Source organism: Martes martes, assembly GCF_963455335.1.
Source record: "Martes martes genome assembly, chromosome: 10".
NCBI classification, from domain to species: Eukaryota; Metazoa; Chordata; class Mammalia; order Carnivora; family Mustelidae; genus Martes; species Martes martes.
Genome location: NC_137898.1, coordinates 450,085 through 474,370, shown reverse-complemented (window position 1 = coordinate 474,370; position 24,286 = coordinate 450,085). Strand labels below are relative to the sequence as shown.

At 67.3% G+C, this 24,286-nt stretch overlaps 2 protein-coding genes across 15 annotated transcripts; one reads left to right on the top strand and one right to left on the bottom strand.

Annotated features, from left to right (window-relative positions):
- Positions 1-668: 668 nt before the first annotated feature.
- Positions 669-22,188, bottom strand: TSPAN4 (tetraspanin 4; the record flags this gene model as incomplete). Of its 14 annotated transcripts, none has more annotated exons than XM_080817544.1 (9): positions 669-1,126; positions 1,861-1,944; positions 2,043-2,193; positions 2,281-2,382; positions 3,248-3,322; positions 4,695-4,886; positions 13,377-13,456; positions 16,947-17,022; positions 21,979-22,080. In XM_080817544.1, 7 exons carry the CDS (start codon positions 13,437-13,439, stop codon positions 786-788), a joined length of 1,008 nt encoding a protein of 335 aa, XP_080673670.1. In that variant the 3' UTR covers positions 669-785. The 14 variants fall into 14 exon arrangements, with proteins under 14 accessions (XP_080673670.1, XP_080673663.1, XP_080673666.1 ...); XM_080817537.1 differs by having other exon boundaries at positions 2,043-2,174; positions 21,979-22,051; XM_080817540.1 differs by lacking the exon at positions 21,979-22,080 and adding an exon at positions 21,105-21,215 and having other exon boundaries at positions 2,043-2,174.
- POLR2L (RNA polymerase II, I and III subunit L) lies at positions 22,102-23,179 on the top strand. The gene is made up of 2 exons (XM_080817550.1): positions 22,102-22,448; positions 22,945-23,179. Exons 1-2 carry the CDS (start codon positions 22,270-22,272, stop codon positions 23,051-23,053), a joined length of 288 nt encoding a protein of 95 aa, XP_080673676.1. The 5' UTR covers positions 22,102-22,269; the 3' UTR covers positions 23,054-23,179.
- Positions 23,180-24,286: the final 1,107 nt, after the last annotated feature.

Here is a 24,286-nt window from a genome sequence, read left to right as displayed (position 1 = left end):
GGTTTTCCAGTTTGCGGCTGGTAGGTGAGAAATGGTTTAGTTTGGGGGCGTTAACCACATGCCCTGACATCACTACACTTTGGTTCTGGTAGTTTCCATGGAATGAGGACAGGTGGGGTCGGTGGGCTTGTGAGCACAGTGGCTGTCAGTCGTGCTGGCTGTGGTCAGTGCTTGGTTGGGCATCCCCGGGTGGGCCTGCCACACAAGGAGAGTGATACGGGGTGTTCCTGGGGGGGTGGGGGGAGGGCAGCACCTTGGAGCCAGCAGGAAGGAGGGCTGGAAATGGAGATTTGGGGGGCCGTGTGCCGCACAGCTAGTGAGGCTCCTGGGAGGGTCCCATCCTTCCCCTAAGCTCCAGACCCACGGCCTTCCCCGCGCCCATCGCTCCTGTCTCCGGAGCCCCCCTGCGTTGGTGCACCTGCTGCATCGCTCCCCTCCTGACAGCCTGACAGCCCGTACAGATGAGAAGTTCCGGGGCCAAGTTCACAGGAACAGAGAGGGCCCTGGGGCAGGCAGGGCCCTGGGACTAGATGGGGAAGGAGGCACAGGGCCGTCCTGAGACACTGCACCACCAAAAGATTTCTCAGAGGGGGTGGGGGCTGGCCCCAGAATCCCACCCCAGGCACTGGGCACATCCCTGGGGGTCAGGCAGCAACAGATGCAGGGGTGGGGGGCTGTCCACACACTTTATTAAGATGCACCCAGAGCCTGCCCAGGCTCTGCTGTGGAATGTGGGTGGCGGGGCGGCAGCCCCACCTGGAGCACCGGGAGCAGCGGTCAGCCCTTCACCCCCATCCCCACTTGTGAATGACCCCAGCCAGGGGGGCAGACACTGCTCTGGAGAATACACGGACATGAAATGTGCCAGGAGCCCCTCCCGCCTCCAGCACGGTGCTCACCCAGCTGGCTGAGGGTCTTGGCGGGGGGGGGGGGTGCAGTGGGGGCAGGGTTGGTGCTGAGTCCTGCAGCAGGAGAGGAAGTGGGGACACGGACACGGGCATCTCCCAGTGGGCCGCATCCTTTGGCAGCGAGGCAGGGGTGGCAGGCAGTGGGCACCCTACGCACAGTAGGTGTCCGCCTTCACCACCTGACAGTACATGGTCATAGCGAAGGTCAGACCCAGGATCTGTGGAGACACAAGGGGGGCTGGGCAGGACTGCTCCCGGAGGCCACAGGCCCCACCTCACAGCTTCCTCCCTGGACGGCCCGTACCCCACTTCCCCAGGGATGTCTCCCCCAACCCTGGCAGCTCAGATCCCTCCCAGCCACATCCCCGAGCCTTAGCATAGGGGTCACCCTGGGGACTCCTAGCGCTCAGCCTCCAGACCTGCCTTTCAGCGTGGCTGCTGTGGTTCTGCTGGTGGCTTCAGGGCCCGTTGGCTCCGTGCCTCCCTCCCTCCCTGCACATCCTCCACCTGGGATCAACTCTGACAATGTGTGACCTGGCTGGGACCCACCTATCACTGCACCCCAGGAACAGGGCTGCCCGATGTCCGGGTTTACTGACACTGGCCTCCAGCTCCTGCAGGGTCTGACACTCCAGGCTTCCACGGGGGCCAGGAAGCCTGGCTCCGGCACCAGGCCCTGGGCCGCCCACCCTTGCTCGGCACTGGCTGGGCCGTCCCGTGACTCACCCACCACAGCTGCCAGGCTTAGGCCACGGGAACAGGCGGGCCTGCCAGTCCCTGAGAGGTCAAAGGTCACCTCCCTGTGGCGTGGCCTCTGACCACACCTCGAACCCCACCTGTGCTCAGCCGTGAGGGCTCGGGGCACTCCCACCCGGGTGCTGGTGAGCTAAGCTGTGAGGTCAGAGACCGGGGTGGGTCCCATGGCTCCCGAGGCAGGCCCCGGCCAGCGTACCTGTACCAGTGCCGTGCACAGCCCAAAGATACCCACAGCCAGAAGGTTCTCCTGGAGCCACATCTTCACGGTCTCGTAACACGGCTGGAGGAAGGGTGTGCGTCACGGGGGCCGCGGGGCTGGCCCTGCTCCCCTCCCCCGGTTCCCCTGGGGCCAGGACGCCTGGGGAGGGAGGTGCTCACCGCCTTCCACCAGGTGCCGGGTGCGTGAAGGCCACAGCTCTCGCTGAACTCCAGGCAGCAGGAGTCGGGCACGCGGGTGGCGTTGTAGACCTCGAACCAGTCGGTGTAGTTGGAGACCCCGCAGCAGCGAAACTGTGGACAGGTGCAGGGGCTGGGATGGTTGGGGGGGGGGGTGGGCCGTGTCCCCTACACGACACACCCCCATCCCCTCTGCCTACACACACCCCCCCAGACTCACGTCGGTCTGGATGATGCTCCAGGCGTTGGTGAGGCCCACGTTGCCTGGGGTCCCGTACAGGTGCAGACCCTTCTTTAGGTCCTGCTGGGCGTACCTGTCGATCTGCAGGTGCGGTGGGTCAGCAGGACACCCCCCCCCCAGCCAGCTCCACCTCCCTCATCCAGACCCTACAGGCACCCTGTGCCCACTGTCTCCCTCCTTGGAGTCCCCTCCTCCCTGAAGCCCCCATCCCGATGCCCATCCCCACCCCTGGGTCCTCTGTGGTGCTGAGCACTGGTTGGCACCAGAGTCCGCTGCCTCAGCTGCAGGTACAGAGACAGACGGACACGCACAGAAACACCGACCGGTCTGTACCCGCGGGTTTTGAGCACACGCGGCTCCGTCTGTCCACCAAGGGGCCCAGAAGCTACGACGCCCCGGTGGCGACGAGCACACCGGCCCCCGGAACTCGGTTCCCCAGACCGTCCTCCAGCGAGGGAACCAGGGCTCCCGGAGGAGAGGCTGATTCCAGGCCTGGGGAAGGGGAGCCCAAGCTAGGTCTGGGGGGTCGCCCAGCGCCGGAAAGCACGCCGACGGGAGGACGCCAGAGGGACCCAGGAGCCAAGTGAGAGCGCCCAGCGGGCAGGGGGGCAGGAGCGTGAGCAGAGGAAGGAGCAGGTGTGGGACACAACCCGGACAGCAGGAGCTCAGCACTGCTCCCCTGTCCCCCACTTCCTGGAGGGCCAGAAACCTCCCCAAGCCTCCAGGCCACTGGCGTCCCCCTCTAGGCCTGGCCTCTGGTGGCTGCGGTTAAAGCCACGTCCCCCAGTGAGTGGATGGCAGAGGCTTTTGTCCACCAAGTGTGGGGCTTGTGACTGCCATTCCCAGCCCTGCCCGCACCCTTGTCACCCACAGTGCTGTGGCCCTAGCTGGCTGGTGAGATCAGAGCCCCCCCCCCCGAAGCTGGGGAGGGCAGGGGTGGCCGAACCTTGTCAGTGTAGGCGAAGAACAAGATGGTGACGGTGGCCTCCAGCAGGAACACCAGCAGCAGCGTCACGAAGAACTGCACAGGGGACCCGGCCTTGGTGACTTGGCCGCCTGGCCCCTAGCTGGCCCCCTGGCCCGTGCAGCCTCCCGAGGGTGGGGCCGCAAATGCAGACGGACGCCCCAGGGCTACAGGAACCTCCCGCACAGGTGTCCGTGCCCCGGAGACCGGCAGACGCCCCCCCCTGCTGCCCCACCTCCCTTGGGCTCCTGCCCTCTGTGGAGCGAGGGCTCTTCTCTTGCTCGACCAACCTCAGAAGCACAAGTCTCACCCCTGCCAGCACACATGTGTGCTTTGTGCCTGTGTCCCTGTGGCGGGCAGGGAGAAGGTCAGACCCAAAGACCCCGAACCGTGCCGGTTACAGCCGACAGAGCAGCCAGGGGTGGCCAACACCCCCTCGGGAAAGACCACGGTGAGGAGAAAGCCACCAGGAGCCTGCAAAGCCCCACCTGACCACACAAACCTTGCCTGCTGGGTGGCAGCCATCCCTCCCCTGCCCCGTGAGCACCCCCAGAGCCACACGCAAGCGGGGCAGCAGAGACAGCCTGCGTCCACCCTGCCTTCCCTGCAGACAGGAAGGGGATGGGCTGGGGAGAGCGAGCCCTGTCCTCCCCCGGGATCCCGATCTGGCCTTCCCTCAGTGCGGGCCCAGGACTCAGGGCCCACAGTGCCACCAGCAGGCCCCGCACTCTGGACTTCAGGTCACCCTGCAGGGAAGGCTGGGGCCGGGCCCCCCACGCACACCGCACCTTCCTGCCCCGGGGCAGCTGGGGACCCAGCCACACCCCCACCCTCTGCTCCAAGGGATTGGAGCCCCAGGCCCTGACGGGAGCCTGTGAAACCGGCTGAACACCCGGGACAGCTGCACAGATTGGGGGACAGGCCCTCTGAGCCCCACCCTGGGCAAGGGCTCCACAGACGAGATCAAGCTGCAGGAGGCCTTTGCCAGACACGCTAATTGGTGATGAGCCTGGCCCCTCTCCTCCCCGGTTTAATGCTCCCGAAGATGGGGACCCGCGGCCTGCCTGTGAATCTGTCTCCACCGCACAGGAGGGGACTGCGAGCCTCTCAGCAGAGGGTCCTGGGACAGGAGCTGGGCAGGGGCTCCCAGGAAGGGTGGTCTCAGCAAACAGGCCCGAGAGAGGCTGGAGGGGGCCCCGCCTGGCACTCGTGGGCACATGGGGGGGTCTCTCTCCTGTCGGGGGAGGCTTCCACTAAACTGACTGAGCAGCTCCCCCAGCAACCAGGCCCCCCCCTCCCCAGCCCCAGCCCCAGCAAGGTCCCCAGGGCCTGCCACAGGCCATGGCTGTGACCTGTTCCGGTCCTGCGGGGTCAGCACAGGTAGGGAGCAGGGGCCCAGAGATGGAGCCTGCGTGCGGGGGGCACTCACGGTGAGCAAGAGGCACTTGTTCTCCTTGATGGCCCCGATGCAGCCCACGAAGCCGATGGCCATGATGAAGGTGCCGGTAACGATAAGCAGGTTGGCGGCCGACAGGGACGGGAAGGAGGAGGACAGGGTGGCGAAGTTCCCCTGGGTGGCAGCCAGCCAGATGCCGACACCAAGGATGCCACAGCCTCCCAGCTGGGACCGCCAGGGGGGAAGAGAGGGCCGTGAACCCACCATCCACACACTCCAGGGCAGGCTGCACTCCCACCAGACCCCGGTGGTCACCCAGAGTGGCATCCCACAGGCCCACCCTGCTGACCTTCCAGGGCCAGTCACCCCTCCCAGCCTTGTCCCAGCACCCAGCCGGTTCCCCCAGTCACAGTGATGGGGAGTCCAAAGTCCGCCACCTCTGGCGGTGGGGAGCAGATGGTCTGAGGACACTTTCCATTCAGGTCACAAATGGGGTGCCTGTCCCTGTCCCAGGGACACAGTGAAGCAGCCTGGGCAAGGGGCCCTAGGGCCCCCCAAACACCACCCCTCTAGGAAGCATCCCCCTCTCCCCCAGGTCCACAGCCTCTCTGGACCTGAGCAGTCAGGGAGATGACCCCTGGAGACCCTGCTGGGCCACGCGCTCCCCTCTTCCTAAAACCACCTCCCAGTGGGTGGCCACAATCCCCACGGGCCCCCCTGGCGTCCCCGGCTGTCCTCTTCTAAGTGCAAGGCCCAGAACATGCACCAGGCCCCCGCATGGACGCCAGCACAGGACGGAGCAGAGAACCCCATCCCTGGCCCTCACTGCCCCTCCCTTTCACCCACTGGGGCTGTTACTGAACTTAGTCGCTCCTTATTACAAACACAATTGAAGGGACACCTGGGGGGCTCCGTGGGTTAAGCGTCTGCCTTCGGCTCAGGTCATGATCCCAGGCTCCTGGGATCCAGCCCCGCGTCGGGCTCCCTGCTCTGTGGGAAGCCCGCTTCGCCCTCTCCCGCTCCCCCGGCTTGGGTTCCCTCTCCCCTCTCCCGCTGCCTCTCTGTCAGATTAAATAAATAGAATCTTTAAAAAAAAAAAAAAAGCCATTGAAATGAGAGGAAGAAGGGGGAGAAAGCAAAATGGTAAAGAGCCCAGCGGCCTCTCCTGGTGCCGGGGACACCCAGCCTTGGCGGGGCAGGGGTGCGCCAGGGCTCCGGGTGGCCTCAGAAACAAACAGGAGACTGTATTCCAGATAAGCCCCATGAACACTGACCAGCTCCTGGTCCCCCAAAACCTGGGCTTCAGCGAGACCACTTGGTGACTGATGCCTGCTGGGCTCTGGGGAAAGCCAGGCGGCCCTGCCGGGGCCCCCTCCCCACTCCTCAACATCTGGCGGGGCCCCCAGGGCCCCCTGGGCACGACCCCCAGTCCTTAGAGTGATCCCCCCGTATGCCCGGGACAGGCCGGCTCACGGAGTCCAGGGTATACCGCAGCCGCCCAGGACCACAGGCCCTGCCTCACCCCACAAAAGCTTCCTGAACCTAGAAGGTCCGACTCCCACCCAATTTCCCAGACCGGGGAACTGAGGCTGGGAAGTGAGCCTCCCGCCCAGTGAGTCAGAGGCACAGCCAAGGGGAGCCAGGGCCATCCGCACACAACGCCTCCCCAGCAACTGGACGGGCTCCCCAGGCCCAGCAGGGACCCCATGACTCTGCAGGCTCCACCGGCTCTGAGGCCCCTGCCCAAGGAGGCCTCCCCTTCCCACGTGCACATCCTCACCCCTTCCCCCAACGCCAGGTCAGCCTGGCCCTGGGGTGGCGCCGGGGCACCGCTCCGTTGTCCAGGAGTCTGGGGAGTGTGCACTCCGCCAGGCGGGCCGGAGACTGCGATTGTGGGGGTGGGGGGCATGGAGCTCTCAGACCAAGAGCAGGGGCCACGGCTCCCTGGCTGTGGGCATCTGGGATCCCTCTGGGCCTTGCCAAGGGCTGAATGGGGCAGGAGAGCCCCCAGCTGACATGCCCACCACCATCCAGTGTGGGGGTCCTCTCTGGCCTCCCACCCCTTTGCACCTTCCACAAAAGCAAGAACTTCCGTCTAAAAGTTCTAAACAATACCTCTGCTGAATGCTGCTGGCTCAGGGCAGGGGCCTGGAAGCTGGGGTTGTCCTGCCTATTTGAGGCCCCTCCCCAGAGTAGGGTGGGGGTCCACAGCTCAGGCAAGGCGCAGGGAGGGGGCAGGGTACCAGTTTAGGGGAACCCTGGTGCGGGGCCTGACCTGCCCCTGGCACTGACCACAGGGCCCTGGAGGTCCCCAGAGGGCCCAGGATGGACGGTGACAGAGCCTCTGCCAGTGGCCTCCTGAGAGGTGGTCAGTGGTGCAGTGATCAAACTCAGGGCCGTGACCAGGGGCCAGGAGTCCGGGGTGGGGGGGCTGCCCAGACGAGGTGGGAGCGCAGTGGGGAGACCCACCCAGAGGAGGGGCTCAGACTGCCTTGGTGCCCTCGGTGAGCACCCAGTGCAAGGAGCCAGCTGCCCCGTGTTGGGGGGACACAGACAGGAGAGGTCTTCACTGCAGATCTGGGCGTGGGCACCGCCCCAGGGCAGTCCTGGAGGTGTGGGTGCGCCTGCAGGGATGGAGGGGCGCTGGCACTGTCCAAGGTGCTGACCCCGGGCAGGCCGCCCAGGGGACACCCAGCGCTTCTGGGCACCCCACACCTGCCTGTGCGAGGCACCACTCAGCACCATGGGGCACAGGAGGCTGGGACAGGCTCCGGCTCATTCGATCCTCCCACCCAACCTACAGATGAGAAATGGAGCCGAGGAGTTTTCTGGAGCTATGCCCCTCCCCCATGCCTGCAGGGACACCCAGCACCTTGTCCCTACAGCGTACCCACTGCCTCCGGGATCTCCAAAGCAAGGTTGAAGCTGGGGTTGCCCAGTGCGGGGCTGTGCTGGGGAGCAGGGAGGGAACCGGGTCAGGGTGGGTGTGAACGTGGGTCACCTCCCCATGAAGCGGGACACAGTAACCCGCCGCCATGCCCAGGCCTCATGCCAGCTTGTCCCCCACTGAACCACACAGCCCCCACTCTGAGCACGTCATGTCTCCGGGCTGAGCCTCCAGGAGTGGGGCCTCAGTGGGGGACAGGGGAGGACCGCCTCCTGCGGCAGGTCCCCGAGCAGAGGAATTACTCCTTCTTTACAACCCCAAGTGCCCGCCTTCAAGGACGTCGGCACACGGCTCCTGTCAGCAGGAAAATGAGCCCGTCTGAGCTCCCTCGCCCCATGGGGACACATAGAAGGACAAGGGGAGGACACGGGGAGCAGAGCGGCTGTGGGGGTAGGGACTGGTCCAGGTCTCCGTGGAACCCAGGAGGGAACTCCTCACCCCCAGCGGCGGGAGAAATGGATTTCCATAATTAAGTCTGTACACAACGTCCCACCTCCACCCTGAGATGGCAGGAGAGACCCACACTGTGATACACACACCCCTCACCGCCACCACGTCACACACCCTGCTGCCACGGGCACCCCTCACCGTCAGTGTCACACGCCACGCTGCCACGGGCGCCCCTCACTGCTACCATGTCACACACCATGCTGCTGCGGGCACCCCTCACCGTCAGTGGCAGACACAGGCTCATGTCACAGACGTGCTGCCCTGTGACCGCCGTGGCCACAAGCCCCAAGGCCCTCTGTGTTCAAGCATGTTTGCACAAACCAGTCGCTAAACACTCAGACACATACACTAACAAAACACACACGCACAGTTAATAAAACTACCTATAATTTTGAAAATGTTTCTGTGTATGCAGCTTTTAAAACATTTTGGCAGGAAAATTATAGCCTCCAAGTGCAGGGAAAAAAAACAAAACCCGTTAGACTCGGACAGAGAACATCAAACACAGGGTAAGTGGGGCTGAGGTCCCTGGGAGGCTGGGACCCCACCTGAACCCCACGGACGTCCAGCCCCTCTCCCATGGCTTGGGGCACTGGCTGAGCTCCCCTCCCCAGCCACGCAAAAGCCCATGACAGCTTGAGAGGGGGGCCCAGGCCTCCTGTTGGGTCCCCCACCCACGCCCTCCCATCAGCTGAGGCCTCTCGGACTCCCCCCGCGCACCTGGAGCCTTATCTCCTGCCCTCACCTGTCACCAGCTCCAAGCTAGCGCCTGGCTTGTGCTCCCCCCTCATTCCTGCTGTCCCTTCTCTTGCATTTTTCAGTCTGGCCTAGGGCTGGGGGTAGAAGGACCACAAGTCTGAGATGCCAGCGCCACACCCAGGCCCAGGCAGGGGCAGGTGTCAGGTGGCCCTCTGCCACGGCCCCTCCGGCCCGCAGACGGCAGGACAGCAGACGGCAGGACAGCTGGCCATGTTCTTGGAACGCGGCGGAGGGCCAGGTGCCTGCAGGGGCCCAGCCTGTGCCCAGAAGCCCCTCTCCCGGCAGCCAGCACAGCCTTGGGGCACGGCAAGGTGGTTCGCCCCTCCCAGCCAAGAAGAACCACGAGGGGGCCCCATCCGTACAAGTTAGGAACTGTGGGACGCGTCGCCGAGCCAGACCCCAGGGGTGCAGCTGCCCCAAGGCAGGAGTCAGGGAGACTGAGCCAAGGGGCTCGAGGTAGGTACCTCTGGGCTGACACTGGCCATTGTCACCTGGTGGCTACTCGTCCGGCCCCTCACTGGAAAACTACACGACAGGCCGCCATTCCTATGGGTCCGCAGGCCCCTGCGCCGTCCTCAGCCCCAAGGCCCAGACACGAGGAGAGCAGCCCCACTGACTGAGGGCCCTGAAGCCAGCGTCCCCGCAGGAGGGGTTGGGCAGGGGAACACAACAGCCCTGGCCAGCAGCTTCGGAAGGTCAAGTCTACCCTCCAGGGCAAGGAGGAGCTCACCGGACCACAAAGGGGCATCCAGGGGACAGGTAAGAACCCCAAACGGACACCCAGCCGGCTCAGCCGGTGGAGCATGAGACGCTGATCTCGGGGCTGTGAGTTCGAGCCCCACGCTGGGAGCAGAGATGACTTAAAAAGAAGACTTTTTTAAAAGGGGGGGGCACCCAGGTGGCTCAGTTGGTTGAGCAACTGCCTTCGGCTCAGGTCATGATCCTGGAGCCCCGGGATCAAGTCCCACATCGGGCTCCCTGCTCGGCGGGGACCCTGCTTCGCCTTCTGACTCTCCCCCGTCTCGTGCTGTCTCTCTCTCTCTTTCAAGCAAATAAATAAAACCCAGCCATGCGGAGCGGACCCTGCCCCCAAGCGCAGAGCGAGCAGCCTGGAGGCGGGAAGGGGGCCGGGAGGGACCCCCGCCAGGGAGGCAGCAGGAAGGCAGGCCCCCAGCTTGGCTGACCTGAATCTGGGAGGAGCCGGGCACCTGCCCAGGGGAGACACACAAGCACCCTGGCCCTGCTGGGCTCAGACCCTCCTCTGCCCAGGTGCCCCCCACACCCGGACCACTCGGAGCACGGAGACTGCCCCTGGGTTAGCCCTGAGCACTCTGCCCCAGAGCAGGGGAGGCCGGAAGGGCACCTCCTCCCCCTCTCCCCACCCTGGGCCTCCCCTCCCCCTCTGTCCCCGTGGGGGCCCGAAGAGCCCCAAACCCTCACCCCGTGCCCAGCACCCCACCGTACACCCCACCTGTTCCTGCGTACCGAACAGGGCCCTCTTTGCCAGGATGGGGCTCCCGGGAGACACCCCTGCCCCCACCGTGGGGACCCTGGCCCTAAGGTGCCCGATACATGTGCAGGCCTCCGAGGAGGGCCAGTGTGTCCCTGCCGGAGCGGTCTGCTGCCAGCAAGGGCCCCACCTGCTATGGGAAGGCAGGAGAGCATCTGGGGGTCAGTTGGCTCTGAACTCTGAGGGGCCCCCACCAGCAGCGCCTCTGCCGCTCTCCTCCTTCGGGGGTGCCGGTTTCTTCCAGCTCCCCCGTCCCAGGTCACCCCGGCGGCAAGCAATGGGGAGGACAAGAGGCGGGCCTGTTTCCTTCGCTGAGAGGAGCCTGGGATCTAGCCTGTCCACAGAGGACCAGGCGGCTGAGGCCCGGGACAGTGAGGTGATGACTCTCGCCTGCCCGACAAGGACCCACGGCTGGAACCCTCAGTCCTGCCCAACCCAGCAGGAGCCCCCAGGAAAACCCGTCAAACGGGGCACATGAGTCAGAGTCAATCATCCGCTGAGCCCACCCTCCCCCTTTCCTGCCCCTCCGGGCCGAGTCAGGAACTGTGGTGTCGGCCAGGAGCACCCGACAGCCCGGGGAGCAGGTGGTGTGGGGACGGCAAAGCTGGAGGAAACAGGCGTGCAGATGCCTCAAAGGGTCACTGTGACGGCCTTGCGGGATTCTACCTCCAGCAGAATCGAGGCCCTGAGGTAAAGGGGTGCCAGGCGGGGCTCGGACAGGAGAGTCAAGACGAGGATGAGACCAACTTAGAGAAGTCATTGCACCTTGGCCTCTAAACAGGTACGAGGGATGGTGCCCTAGGGGCCCCTCACCTTCCTGTTCCCCTCCCCCCACCTGCACCTGCAGCCGGGACTCCTGCCCCCCCACCCCCGACCAGGGCCCTGGGCACCCACTCCCTCTGGGACCCACACCCAGGACAGGCGTGGCTGCCCCCTCAGACACGATTCCCCCCAACCCCAGCCGCAGATGATGACTTTCCCCCGGCCCGGCCCTGCAGGGGGTCAGAGGGACTGACACAGGTGAGTGTCTTGAGGTCCAGCCCTCGGGGACTCTCCACCCACGACCGCGGCCCTGACCCTGCAGTTAGCTCCAGGGGAGACTAAGGCATGACACTCAGAGGCCTCCCGGTGACAGTGGGAGATGGGGTGGGAGGCCAGCACGCGCAGGTAGCAAAGAAGCTGAGGCCCGGCGCAGGGTGCTGGAGCCTCTGTCCCCGCCACCCGCAGGCTCACCAGCACAGGGACTCAGCCTCCTGACCGTTCGCACCACGCCTCGCCAGTGCTTCCCGCGGGCTGTGGGCAGGCCCCGATGCCCTCTCTGACCTCCGGGTCTCAGATCCCAGCTGGGCACCGCGCTGGGGCAGGGACAGGCCCAGGTCAGCAGCAGGGGGCCAGCTGGCTTTGCAGGGAGGCAGAATTGGGGAATAAAAGGGAAACGGACTGTCCTGCCCAGGAGGGGATCCCAAAGGGGTTTCTGACCCACCGCAGACACTGGCAGAGCGTGTCTGTCCTGCCGCTGGTCGGGCTGCTCCTCAGGCTTCACGGGGCAAAGACAGCTCAGCCTGGGGACCCGTGGGGCGGCGGGGGGGGGGGAACTGGAGGAGCCCCTCTCCCTCTGCCTGCAGGCAGCTCCCCAGATCACTGAGGAGGGCAGACAAGGGAAGAGGCAAGTCTCGCCCATCTCCTGGGACCTGACTCTCCCGCACACACCCCGCCCCCCGCCACCCCAGGATCTGTGACAACCACCGCTGTCAGGTGCGGTCACCCACAGTGACATGCCAACTCCGCCAGCTGCTCGGTACCCGCCACACTGGCACCCACTGCATCTTGTCAACATCCCCCACCAAGAGAAAATGCTCACCCCAGTCCTGGGCCTAGGGCCCAGCTGCCACCCACCCCTGCTGCTGGCTCCTGGCCTCACGGTGCTTCGATCAGGGCCGGGGCCTCACCCCTGCCAGGAGTCTCTTGTGGAGAACAAACTCTTGGGGTGACTGCCTCTAGAAGCAGGCACCTGGGCCAGGAGCCCCTTGGGTCACGCCACAGGGCAGCCCAGGCGGGCCGCCCCTCCCGGGGACCCCCGACTCCAACCACAAGCTGGGAAGAGAAAAGCAGCCTGAGAAGGGAGGAAGGGGCAAAGGGGGGACCCCGGTTTCTGGGCATCTGGCCTGAAGATGAGCTTGCAAAGCTCAGCCTCCCCCTGGGGGTCCAGAGCCCAGGCCACACCCCCTTACTCTTTGCCCTGGAAGGAGGGAGTGACCTTGGCACCCTCTCTCCCCCGAGCCTCCCCCAGCCCAGCGGGAGAAGCCCAGCCCAGCCAGGCCTGTTCCAACCTGCTCAGGTGAGACAAGGCCACAGGAGGGCCTGCTGGGCCTCTGCAGTTATGGGAGCCCACCCCAGACCCCCCACCCCAATACACACACACACACACACACACACACACACACCATGCAGGAAGAAGAGCCAGCAAGGATGCCGGACGCGTCCCTAGCACACTTGGTGACCCAACATCCTGCCCGGTGAGAGGCCCAGCCAGAGAACTCACCGCTGCACACACCCCTCCCCTCCCGCCGCGCTTCCAGACGGTGGATGGGTCCACCTGGCCCCCAACGGCCCCTTGAGAACCACGGTCCTTGGGCGTACTTGGTCAGTCCACTGAGGACGGGGTGGGGGGGTGCGGGTCGAAGTAAGGACGCCCGCTGGGCGGGGGGAGGCGAGGGGAGGGAGGGGAGGCATCAGCTCCCGCGCACGGCCGGCCACGACCGGCGGGTGGAATGCGGGCGCCCTGCCGTCCCGTCCCGCGCCCAGGTGCGGGACACGTCCGGTCTCAGGAGGAGAGGGGACAGGACGCGGGCAGCGGCCCCGACCGCAGAGCCTCGGACAGAGCCTCGCGGTACCGGAAACCCGCCCCCTCCCCGGCCGCTGCGGCCCCGGCCCCCCGGCCGGAGCCGCGACCCTGCGCGCACAGCCCCGCCCGTCTGCGTCCCGGCGCCTCGGCCCCCATCCCCGCTGGAGCGGCGACTCCGGCTCGGCCCCGGGCCCCGCCACTCACCCAGAAGAGCAGGTTGAAGGCGAACATGAGGAACTTGACGCCCTGGAGACAGCCGCGCGCCATGCCGCAGCGTTTCAGCTCTAGGAGGAAGATGAAGGAGAGGTCCAGGTACAAGACCACGTACTTGTTGCCCTTGGGCGACGTGTAGCGCGCCTGGGCCGCCTTGGGGCCGGGGCCGGCGTGCAGGCCGAAGAAGGGGCCGCCGTCCCCGCCGTCCCCGCCGTCCCCGCCGTCCCCGGCGCCCGCGCGCCCGTACAGGCTGCTGTAGCGCCGGAAGGGGCCGCCGCGCGCGAAGCCCGGCTCCTTGCCCTCCGGCGACGGGCTGCGCCGGTACGCGGACTCGTCGGTGCTCGAGCGGCGCATCGCGCCGGGGCCGCCGCCGGGCTCAGCGCCCCGCGCCCACCGCCCCGGAACGCCGCATCCCGCCCCGGCCCCGGCCCCGGCCCCAGCCCCGGCCCCGCGGTGGCAGCCGGGCGCGCCGCTCCGCTCCGCCCCGGCGGCGGCCCCGCACACCTGCCCCGGTCCCCCGCGCCGCAGTCCCGGCCCCCGCCCCGCGCCCGCCCCGCGCCCGCCCGCCAATCCGCGCCGGCCCCGCCCCCCGAGGACCACCACCCCCACCCGCCGCCCCGCCCCGCGCCCCCGGCCCCCCGCCCCGTTCCCCTCCGCCCCGCCAATCCGCGCCCGCCTCGCCCGCGCACCCCTTCCCACCTCGCCGCACCGCCGTGCGGACCCCTCCCCTGCCCTCCCCTGCCCGCCGCCCCGCCCCGCAAATCCCACCGCTCCGCCGGCGCGAGCCAATCGCGGCCCCGGGGCGACGGCCCGACCCCGCCCCGCCCGCGCTGGCTCCCCTCGCTCTCGCCTTCCCCCGGCCCGGGAGGAAGAGGCTCCCGAACGGCAGGGACAGCGTCGGAGGGGGCCGAGGGCGGAGCCCCAGGCAGCGCTCAGCCCCGGGAACGAGGGGACCCCCCCCCCCGGCCAATCTACCGCCGCGGCCGCACTGCCCCCCGCCGGGCCTGGAGACCTGCGACCGCACTCGAGATGCAGGGCGCTATGCAAATGAAGGGGTGACCCAGTTGCTTTCTGGGGATGACCCGGGGCAGCTTCGACTTGGGTTCCCCGCCCGGAGAGACTACAAAGCCCGGAACAGCGCCTGGGATGCGCACTCTCAAGCAGCTTCCCACACTCGCAGCCTGGGCTGGCGACACCCGCGCCGGGACCCCAGAGCCCCCGCAGCTCACACCTTAGATGGGGAGAGGCCTCTGTCGGGACAGGAGTCAGACTGGGTTGCCCACCCTGGGGAGGGGGGGGGATACCTTGCTGGGGGAGGAGGCGGGACTGCCCCTGAGAGGGGCTGGGGCAGGGAAGGCCAAATGGAGAGGGTGCCCAGGAGGTAGGATGGCGGGTCACTCTGCAAGAAACAGGGAGGCTTTCAGACCCACAGGGAGGGGCCTGAGCGCACACCAGGGCACGGGTATCACTAGGCACCTGAAAACGGGCCCGGACCTCAACTCCCACGGCATCTGGCTTGTTCAGGGGGCCGGGGCGGGCTGCCCCTGCCCTGGTCCTGCTTCTCCAGGGTAGGGAGAAGGGCCGGTCTCCGCAGCATGTGACCGTGCAGTCACACAGAAGACTGCTGCCACCGTCTTGGAATTACTGGTAAGTTCTGAGGGGGCCTCCGGTCTCATTTCGCACCAGCCTGGGCTACAAGTCAGACCCTGCACCTCCCACACTCAAGTGCAGACGCGGACCCACGCCCAGCTCCCAGACTCCCAGGGTGACTTGCACACACCCTGGGACACACACCCTTAGACTGTCACTCGGGGTGTGCACGCATGCTGGGGTACAGACACACGTGCGTCAGGAACAGTCTCCAGGGACATACACCATCACAGATGGGGACAAACGTCCCCTCAGCTGCGCCCACTCGTAGGGGCAGCAGGGTCTCTGGGCCCCCTGGTGTTGGGGGCAGACAGCAGCATGGAAGCCAGATGCCCCCTTCCTGTCTAAGAAAGAGCTGAGCCCCCTCCCCTCGGCGCTCTGCGCCTGGGGTCTGTGCCCTGCACCCTGGGCTTGGGCTGTAGCCAAGGCCTCTACCAGGTCACCACGGAGTCCCCTGGCAGTGTCCACCCAGCAGACAGTCCCAGACACTGAAGTCCAAAGAGGGAAGGGCTGGCAGGATTCCTGAGCGTTGGGGAACAGAGCTCAGAGGGGAGAGAGATGGGGAGGGGGAGGACGGGGAGGCAAGGGTGCAGGGGAAGGGATACTGACAAGGTGACTTAATGACAGACTGAGCGGTGAGGGAGGCAGCAGGTCTGGGGGGTTGTGCAGCAGGCAGAGCAGGACTGTCTGGAGGGCTGAGGACCCAGCGAGGTCTGGCAGCCTCGCTGGGCCCCGAGGACCACTGGCATCAGCCCTCTGCCGCCCCCTGAAGGTCCTTCGTAGAACTGCAGCTCCAGGCCTCAGGGCAGCGTCTGAAGGCAGTTCCCCCAGAGCAGAGCTGGCCCTGGCAGCCGTGGGGACAGGAGAGTCCCAGACTCCTTGCCTGTGTCACCCAGCTGGCCAGCCTAAGGTCTCCCACAGCCCCTCTACCCTTCCCAACCCCAAGTGTGCTTTGGTGTGTCTGGGCCCCAGGAAAGGGACGCCACGGTGGCCCCACCCGGGCCCCGCCAAAACCTCTGCCCACAGCTCTGCTCAGGGAACAAGCGGCGCCCTCGAGACCCCGGCGCCCCCGTGGCCCGAGTCAGCCAGCCCCACGGCCCTGTCAGAGGGTGGACACTTGGAGATCGCGTGGGAGCACGTGTGAGTGCCCTTGTGGCACACGCGGGCCAAGGGAGGATCCACCCCATCTCACCCCATCTCACCCCCCATGCAGCACCCCCACAAGCGGGGGTGGGGGTCGGACACACTCAGGGAGGCACACGGGCCTCCGGGGCAGAAGGAGACCTACTGCCGGCTTGTGGGGGGAGGGGGCGGGGTGAGCGCAAAGCCTGAGGAGCAGGAGGCTGTCTCCCTTTGGCCTGGCTCCCTGGGCAGGGCCTCTGAGGGTGAGGAAGTGGGCTCGGCCAAGGCTGGGAGGAGAGCAGAGATGGGCAGGACTCCCCGTTGAGCCCCCCTTGGAACCCCTTCATCACGCTGGAGCGGGCTCCAGCGCCCAGGGTGCTCTCACCTCCGTGTCACCCAGCTGTCACCATCCCAACATCCCCCAAACATCCCATCTGCAAAACCCTGCAGCCCCCTGCAGGTGAGTAGGACAGTCTGATCTGAAATAAAATTGGAAAATTCATCCAAGGGTCCTGGGGCCAGTTGGAATGAGGACACAGGTCCATCAGAGCTGAGGCCAGAAGGGGGGCTTCCCTCAATGCACTGGCCCGGCATCAGGGACCCTGTCCAGCCTCTTCCACACAGGAGTCCCCCTCCTCCAGCAGGTGGGGCCCAGGGAGACATGTTCAGGAGACCGTCTGCGTGGGGACCAGGCGAACACCCAGCTGGCAGCGCCCTGGGCCAGGAGTGGAGGAGCCCACAAGGCCGTGCAAGTCAGCCCCACTACTGCCCGGCCAGACCGCGACATACCTGCGCTTGCCGAGGGAAAGAGGCCAGGCGGTGCTCGGTTCCCCAGCTGTCAGGTCAGCCAAGGCAGGCTGGAGCCCTATGCAAGGAAAGACGGGCGCAGTGGAGACCACGTGGTACCGACTGTGGGGCTCCCAGAGGCTGGCCGGGTACCTCGGGAAGGAGGAACAGCCCTCCGCGCAGGACCATGTCCCTGCAAGGGCCGGAGAGGGCAGCTGGGGGCTAGGTGGGGGTGCACTGTCAGAAGCAGGGGACCAGAAAAGGGGCAGGGAGGGGGTTCAAAGAGGGCTTTGCTCCCCACCCAAGGCGCCCAGGGAGGGAGGCAGGCTTGCACGCAGACACAGAGGCAGTGCACGTGGGGTCTGTGCATACAGAGATCACACGTGTTCGGGCCAGGTGGGGGTCACGGCCTCAACCCCCCAGATGTCCAGCCTTCGGTGTCCACCTCCCCCAAGATGCCCTGCAGCGCACCCATTCCTGGGCTCCAAGCACATGTGCGCCCTGAGCCGCCAACCCCACTCTCCCCCCACCCAGATGGCTGGTGATGACTCACCAGGCCCGTTCCCCTGCCACCGGCATTCGTGGAAGGATTCTGTCCTCTCCACCAGCCAGAGGCTTCGAGGAGGGGACCCCAAGCTCACGGGGCAGGGGTCTGAAGGCGTCCCAGTCAGGCCCCCCACCTCTCCCTCCTCACACCAGGTGCTCCTTCCAGCCTGGGAGCAGGGGCGGCAACGGTCTTCTCCGCAGCCCAAGGGCAGAGGGGACTGCAGGGGTTCAAAAAGTCACCGTGGCAGGTGTCCGCCCCCACGCCCCTCCTCTCAGGGGCAGCCCACCCCTGCCAGTCCACCAAACCCATGTCTAGGGCTGACGGCAGGCCAGTGAGCAGACGGAGGTCTGCAGGTGACTCACACCTGTCCTCCCCAGAACCTTGGTGGGGAGAGGACGCACCTGGGATCCCCTGGCAGTCCCTGTGCCCAGGGACGAAGCAGCCACGGAGGGCTTTCAGGCCCAGAAAGTAGCAAGGGCAGCGCGTTGGGGTGGGGGGTGGCAGGGGAGGGAACACACCTCATCCACTTCCCTTGATAACCCCCTCTCCAGGAGCTATGGGGCCCAAAACCCACAGCAACATTCTAGAAGCTAAAAACAATGCATCGTACCCCACCATGCCCCCACACCCCAAGACCTGGGCATCGGTGGGGATGGGCCTCCCAGGCAGGGCCTAAAGGGCTGATCCAGCAGCAGCCACGCAACCCTCCTGGGCCCCCAAAATGAGGAAGTCCCATGGCCAACACCAAGCCGAGGCTGGAGGAGACCCCTGCCCCGCCACGCTGACAGCCCTCACCCCCTCGGCAGCCCCGGCCCCTCCACGGATGACCTCTAGCCCTTCTGGCTCCCACAAGTCCAGAGCCTCTCACTGCCATCTAGGGCCGCCCGGACACAAGCCTGCTGCTGGGGCAGAGTGCGGGGACCAGACAGGACCAGGGCGGGCTCCGTCTCTCCCTCCAGTCCGGCCTCCTCCTCCAGGAAGCCTCCCTCCCATTGTCTGCTCTGGGCTTCCTTTGAACGCAGGGTGTGACACGCCTGTACCCCAGAAGGGTAGCTGCAGGGGCATCAGGGACGGGGGGAGGGAGAGCCCCAAGGACACACACCTACAGTCCTGGGCTGGGTCTTCTCGACTCGCCAGGGCTCTGGGGTGGCGAGCAGCCGGGGGGCCTCAGGGGGGCATAAGCCGTGAGAAGGCTGTGGGCACCCACCTGGCCAGACCCAGGTCCCACTCCAAGAGGAACCACCCCAAAAGCCGAAACAATGATGGGAGGTTGCCAAGGGCGCGGCATACCCTAAGCCCCAGAGGGAGAGATCTGGGGGGCGGTGGTGGACCGCGGGTGGTGCAGGGCGCAGCCGCCTACCCTGGGCCCCCGCAGAGCTCTGAGGCGGCTCTGAGGAGGGGGAGGCCCTGCCAACACAAACAGTCTGTGGTGTCCGCCTTCCTGCTGCTGATCCGGCCCCGCAGGCCCAAGGCCCACCCGGGCCCCCGCCGTGGGGGAGGGGCGCCCCCCCCCCCCGGCCTCCCAGTGCCACACAGAGCTGAGGCAAGACTCCGGGGCCGGGAGACACCCAGTCCAGGGGGACGGTCCCTCTGAAGAGGCCGCCAAGGGGCCCCCGGCCTTTCCTGGGCCCAGCAAGGCCAACCCCCCCACCTCAGGGTCTCCCCCCACATCCCTGCTCCTCCTCTCCCAGGTGCTTCTCGGCTGGAGGTGGCAGTGGACAGAACACCATCAGGACCCCTAGGGGCCACATTTCTGCCCACCGCAGGCCCTGGTAGCACCCTGCCTCAGGCACCCACGGTGTGTGCCCACCCACCTCCAGGCCACCAAGACCCCTACGGAAGCCCTACAGGGCACGCGCTGTCCCCAAATGCCCTTAGCCCAGGCTTGTCCAGAGGGCGGTCAGGTAAGGGCAGTCGCCTCAGGCACGCCTGCAAACACCACCAGGGCCCAGGGCTCGCATGGTTACCGCGGGCAGGGGAGCCCACCACACCCTGAGGATCTGCCCAAAGCAAGAGGGGCCAAGCCAGCACAGCCAGGATCGGGACCCTCCAGCTGGGCAGCCTCTGGTTCTACCCACAGGTTGTTCAAACTGGTACCAGGACGGCGGGCAGGGGCAGCTGACTCCCTGTGTACGGGGCAGTGCTCTGCGCCCGGGCGTCTCGGCTGCAAAACCACCCGCTGATCTCGCCTTGTGCCCAGCCTGCCCTTCGGCGACCCGTCTTCTGGCAGGAAACACGGCTCACGGGTTCCCAACCACATGGGAGCACAGCCCTCCCTTCCTCCCTGTGCCTCCCGCCACTGGGGGCAGGACACCCCATTCTTGAAAAACCGGCACTCTCCCTCCCCTGAGCCCTGGGCCACATCTGTGCTGACACTGCACACAGAGAGGAGACGCAAGGGCCCCCCTTCTCCTGCAGGCGGGTGAGGCACCCGCCCCTACTCCCCACTGGTGCCCTGGGCCTCCATGTCTCCCTCCTGCCCACCCTGAGGACAGCCTGGCCCAGGGCCCAGCTACGCCCCCACAACACACACACACACACACACACACACACACACACACACACACACACGGAGGGACCCGGCCACCCAGGGCAGAGGCAGGGGGCAGGGCTGACCGCTGAGGCTCCCAAGTGTCCCCCAGTCGGGGCAGAGCAAAGACAGTAGAGACGGGGAAGAGGACCAAGCCCAAGGGACCTTCCCGCACACCTGTGCTGGGGGCAGGCACACAGGTTGAGGTGGGGCAGCCCGGAGGCTCCCCATGGCCTCTCCTTGCAAATCAGGGAGCTGGAGGGAGGAGCCCAGGAAGAGGAGGCGGCCACCACCCCCAAATCCACACACCGCTCGCAGAATTCCAGGAATGTCAACTCGGCTCCGGCCAGAATCAGGGAGGGAGGCTCATTCCCCTCACTCTTTCGAAGTAAACAACTGCTCAAGGCAGGAGCATGGGTGGGGCAGGCCCTGGGCCCCTCCTCCAGGAAGCCTTCCACCCCCACCAGCTCCCCAAGGCCCACCCGCGGACAGCCTGGATCCCTTCCACGTGTCCCTCACCTCCACAGTTGCCAGCAGCCTCTGCAGCTGAGTGTGGGTCTGACCCCAGGCCTCTGGGACTCAAGGCCCCCTATCCTGTCCCTCTGTCCAGGGACAGGATGTGCGTCCAGTGGGTGGGGTGGGGGTCAGCTGGGAAGGGAAGTAGCCTCACTCGTGGCTCTGCACGTGGCAGCGGGGGGATGACAAATGCACTGGGCAGGCTGTCCAGGACCCAGGCAAAGGTGGGGGCACAAACTCCAGGCCAGCCCCACCCAGGCCCCAGGGGACCCTCTGGCTCCCGCCCCCTCAGCTAAGGCCAGAATGCATCATCTACCCTGAGAGGGCCACGAGCTGATGCCTGGGACTCAGCACAGGCCCCACTCACCACCAGCAGAGGTCCAGATGCCCCAGGCCTGGGAACCTGGCCAAGCCCCTCCCACCAACACAGCCCCTGAGTCACGGGTGCCACCCTGCAGCACAGCCATCCCCCACAGCCCAGAACTTCACCTCCTCCAGGGAGCCTTTCTTGCCTCTGGCTGCACACTGATCTCCCCCCAGCCTCCAGCCCCAGGGCCAAGGAGCTCACCTTGCCCCATTTCCAGAGACACAGCCAGACCTTCCTTTAAATCCTCCGTGGCTCCCGACCCATCACCTCTAACTCCACCACCTCCTCTGGCCCTAGCACAGACTTGTGGCCTAGAGCGGCCGGCAGGTTTGGCCTCCAGGCCTGTATCTAAGGGTTCCCTTTGCCAGGATCAGGCCACTCCCTTGCACACACTCGGGCTCACCCCTGGTGAAATCCTGCTCTTGAGGGTTCGACTCAAAAGGCACCACTTCCATGACGCCCTCCCTGACCACCCTCTCCAGCCGCCGCTGCTTTCTGAGTCCTCAGAGGCCCGACGCCCCCAGATCACCGACTACCCAGCACGGCCCGGCCCGCACCCCCTCCCAGACCCCTTCCTCGGGAGGAAGGGAGGAGGGACGCGAGCCGAAGCGGATCGCTGGAGCGCGGGGAGGACGGCGGCGGGGCTGCAGGTGACTGCCCGGCCGGGACGGACACCGTGCGGGCGAGCGGGCCGGGCCACGGCTGAGAACCGGACCGCCGAACTGGGCCCCAGAGACACCCCCCGGGCCCCCGGGCGCGCGCGGCAGGGGCTCCGGGCGGGGCTGGAGGGACGCGCCCGCAGGGACGGCGGGAAGGCCGGTCCGTGGCCGCCCGCCCCCGCCGGCCAGCCCCTGGTAACCCCCGCCGCGGGTCGCCGCGCCCGCGCCCCCGGCCCCGGCCCCGGCCCCGGTCTCGGCCCCGCCACTTGTTGCTGCGCCTCGGCTCGGGGCTCCGCGCTCGGGGCTCCAGCTCCGCGCCGGCTCGCCTCGGCTCGGTCCCGGCCCGGCTCCGGGTCCCGGCTCGGGGGCTGCGGGGGACCGGACCCTGGCCGCGTCCCCCCCGACGGGCGCGGTACCTGCGCGCGGTCCGCCTGCCGCGCGGCTGTCAGTCATGCGGACACGAGGAAGGCGAACCGCCGCCGTTGGGCCCTTTAGGCCGCGCTAGGACGCCGTAGTCCGGGACGTACCAAAGCGGCGGACGGGGGGAGCGCCGCCTGCTCCGGCCGCGGCCGCGCGGGCCCCGGAGCCCCCGGTCCGCGCGGAGGGACTCTGCCCGGCGGGGAGCCAACGGCGGCGGCAGCGGGGCCGGCAGGGCGGGCTGGGGGCGGCCGGGGGCGGGGGAACGGGACGCCTTCTCCCCCCGCGCCATGGACGCGCCCGAGGCGGGGCCGGCTCCGCGGCGGAAGCGCCGCCAGAACCGGCCGTGCGGGCGCTGCGCTGCGGCCGCCGCCATGATCATCCCGGTGCGCTGCTTCACCTGCGGCAAGATCGTCGGCAACAAGTGGGAGGCGTACCTGGGGCTGCTGCAGGCCGAGTACACCGAGGGGTGAGGCGCAGGGCCGCGCGGGGTGGGGAGCCGGGGTCCCGGGGTCTTCGCCTGCGGGGGCGCGGGGCGACGGCTCGTTCGCGGGTCCGGGATTGCGGGACTCCAGGGCGGCGGCGGGGTCCGGGGCGTGGGCGCAGGGGCGGAGGACGAGTCGGGGCCGCGGTGCGCAGGTAGGCTGCGGCGGGCCGCGGGGGCGAGGGGACGGCGGGACCCGCTCCCCCTGGATGCCCCGGGTGGGAGCTGCCCGAGCCGGCGTCCCCTGCCCGCCTTGCCGTCGCTGCGCAGCGGAGCGGTGCCGCGGGCGCTGCGGAGGCCCTTACGGCGGCTGGGGCTGGGTCCCAGGGGCGCTGACCGCTCCAGCTGGCGTGAGGGACGGGAGGAAGGTGGCTGCCTGGAGAGGCGTGTGCGTCCCTGACGCGTGGCGCGGACGCCGCGGGCAGGGCGCTCCGTGCCCCCGGGTCGGCCTGGACGAGCAGGTCTGCTCCTCTCGCCTCAGGGATGCCCTGGACGCGCTTGGCCTGAAGCGCTACTGCTGCCGCCGCATGCTGCTGGCGCACGTGGACCTGATCGAGAAGCTGCTCAACTACGCGCCTCTGGAGAAGTGAGGGTCTGGCGCCCGCGCCCTGCTCCCCGCGGCAGGCTTACGCCGCCTGCCGGCCCTGCCCTCCGCCCCGTGGGCCTGTGTCTCTGCTCCGGGGGCAGCTGTCCAGTAAAGGTCTTCGCTGAACCGAGACGAGGTCCTGACGTCGGTGTGGCTCTGTGTGGCTCCGCGCCGCTGGTGTTTCTGCGTCCTGCCTCGTGCCTGAGGCTGCTTGGGGTGGACGGGGCTGCCACTGCCCAGGGGAGGGAGAGCCAGCCAGCTGGCCGCCGTTCAGCGGGGAGAGGGGGGTCTCCCGGAGCATGGGCTCTCACAGGCACAGCCCCCCGAGAGCGCTGGGGCTGGGGACGCAAGGGGCACGGGCGTGCCCACCCCCGGGTCCTGGGTGCCCTGTAGGCTGAGCACAGAGATCCTCACGTGCTTTTCTGGGGCCTGACTAGAACGCCTGCTGTGGCCTCGGCGGCCCGTCCTGAGGGTCTTGCCTCCTGAGGGTCTTGCCGCCGGAAGCTTCTTGGCCCCAGCCGAGCTCAGCAGGCTCCTTCCCTTGGCCTAGTCCCTGTGGAGGGGGGAGGGGCGGTGCCCAGCCTCCACAGCCAGCCCTGGGGAGACTCTGGGGTGACAGGGTTTGCTAAGCTCCCAGTGCCCTGGCCATTAGCATGGACTCCCTTGGACTTGACTGGCCCGAAGAGCTCTCTGCTGGGGGCTTCCGTCCTGTTCTAGCTCAGGCTCAGGCCAGCAGCTGTCACCCCTGATCAACAGGCCCTGGTGTCCTCCAGTGGGCAGTAGGTGGGAGTGTGTGGTTGGGGGAGAGGGAGGCGAGTTTCTTGGGCACCTTCTTCGGAGCAAACACTGCTGCCCAGACATGGACACAGGGTCCTCTGACAGCCCACGGACAAACCTGCTGTGGGGGTAGGGGCAGGCAGGGTCTGCCCAGGGTCTGGGTCCTGCAGAGCTCTGGCCTCTCGTGTCCTCTCCAGGCCTCCCCCAGCCCCTGACGGCTACACAGGCCAGAGGGCATTTGGAGACAAGCAGGCCCGGGCTGCCTGAGGCCTCCGTTGCTGCTCCAGCCCTGCCCCTTTCCCATCGCAGAATGGACAGGGTTTTTCTGCTTCTCGGCCTGTGGCTAGCCGTCCCTGCTAATAGCTCTTCTCTCTCTGGAGTCCCCTCAGTCCTTGGCTCACACGTGGCTGCCCCGGACCCCTGGGATATGCCCTCCCGGCCCCTTGTCCTGGCACTGGGT

What these genes read in the sequence shown, in the direction of transcription:
- POLR2L (XM_080817550.1), top strand. Translation starts at nt 22,270, where the DNA reads ATGGACGCGCCCGAGGCGGGGCCGGCTCCGCGGCGGAAGCGCCGCCAG. An exon ending in CAGGCCGAGTACACCGAGGG is followed by an intron (nt 22,449 to 22,944) that starts GTGAGGCGCAGG and finishes CTCTCGCCTCAG; the next exon opens with GGATGCCCTGGACGCGCTTG.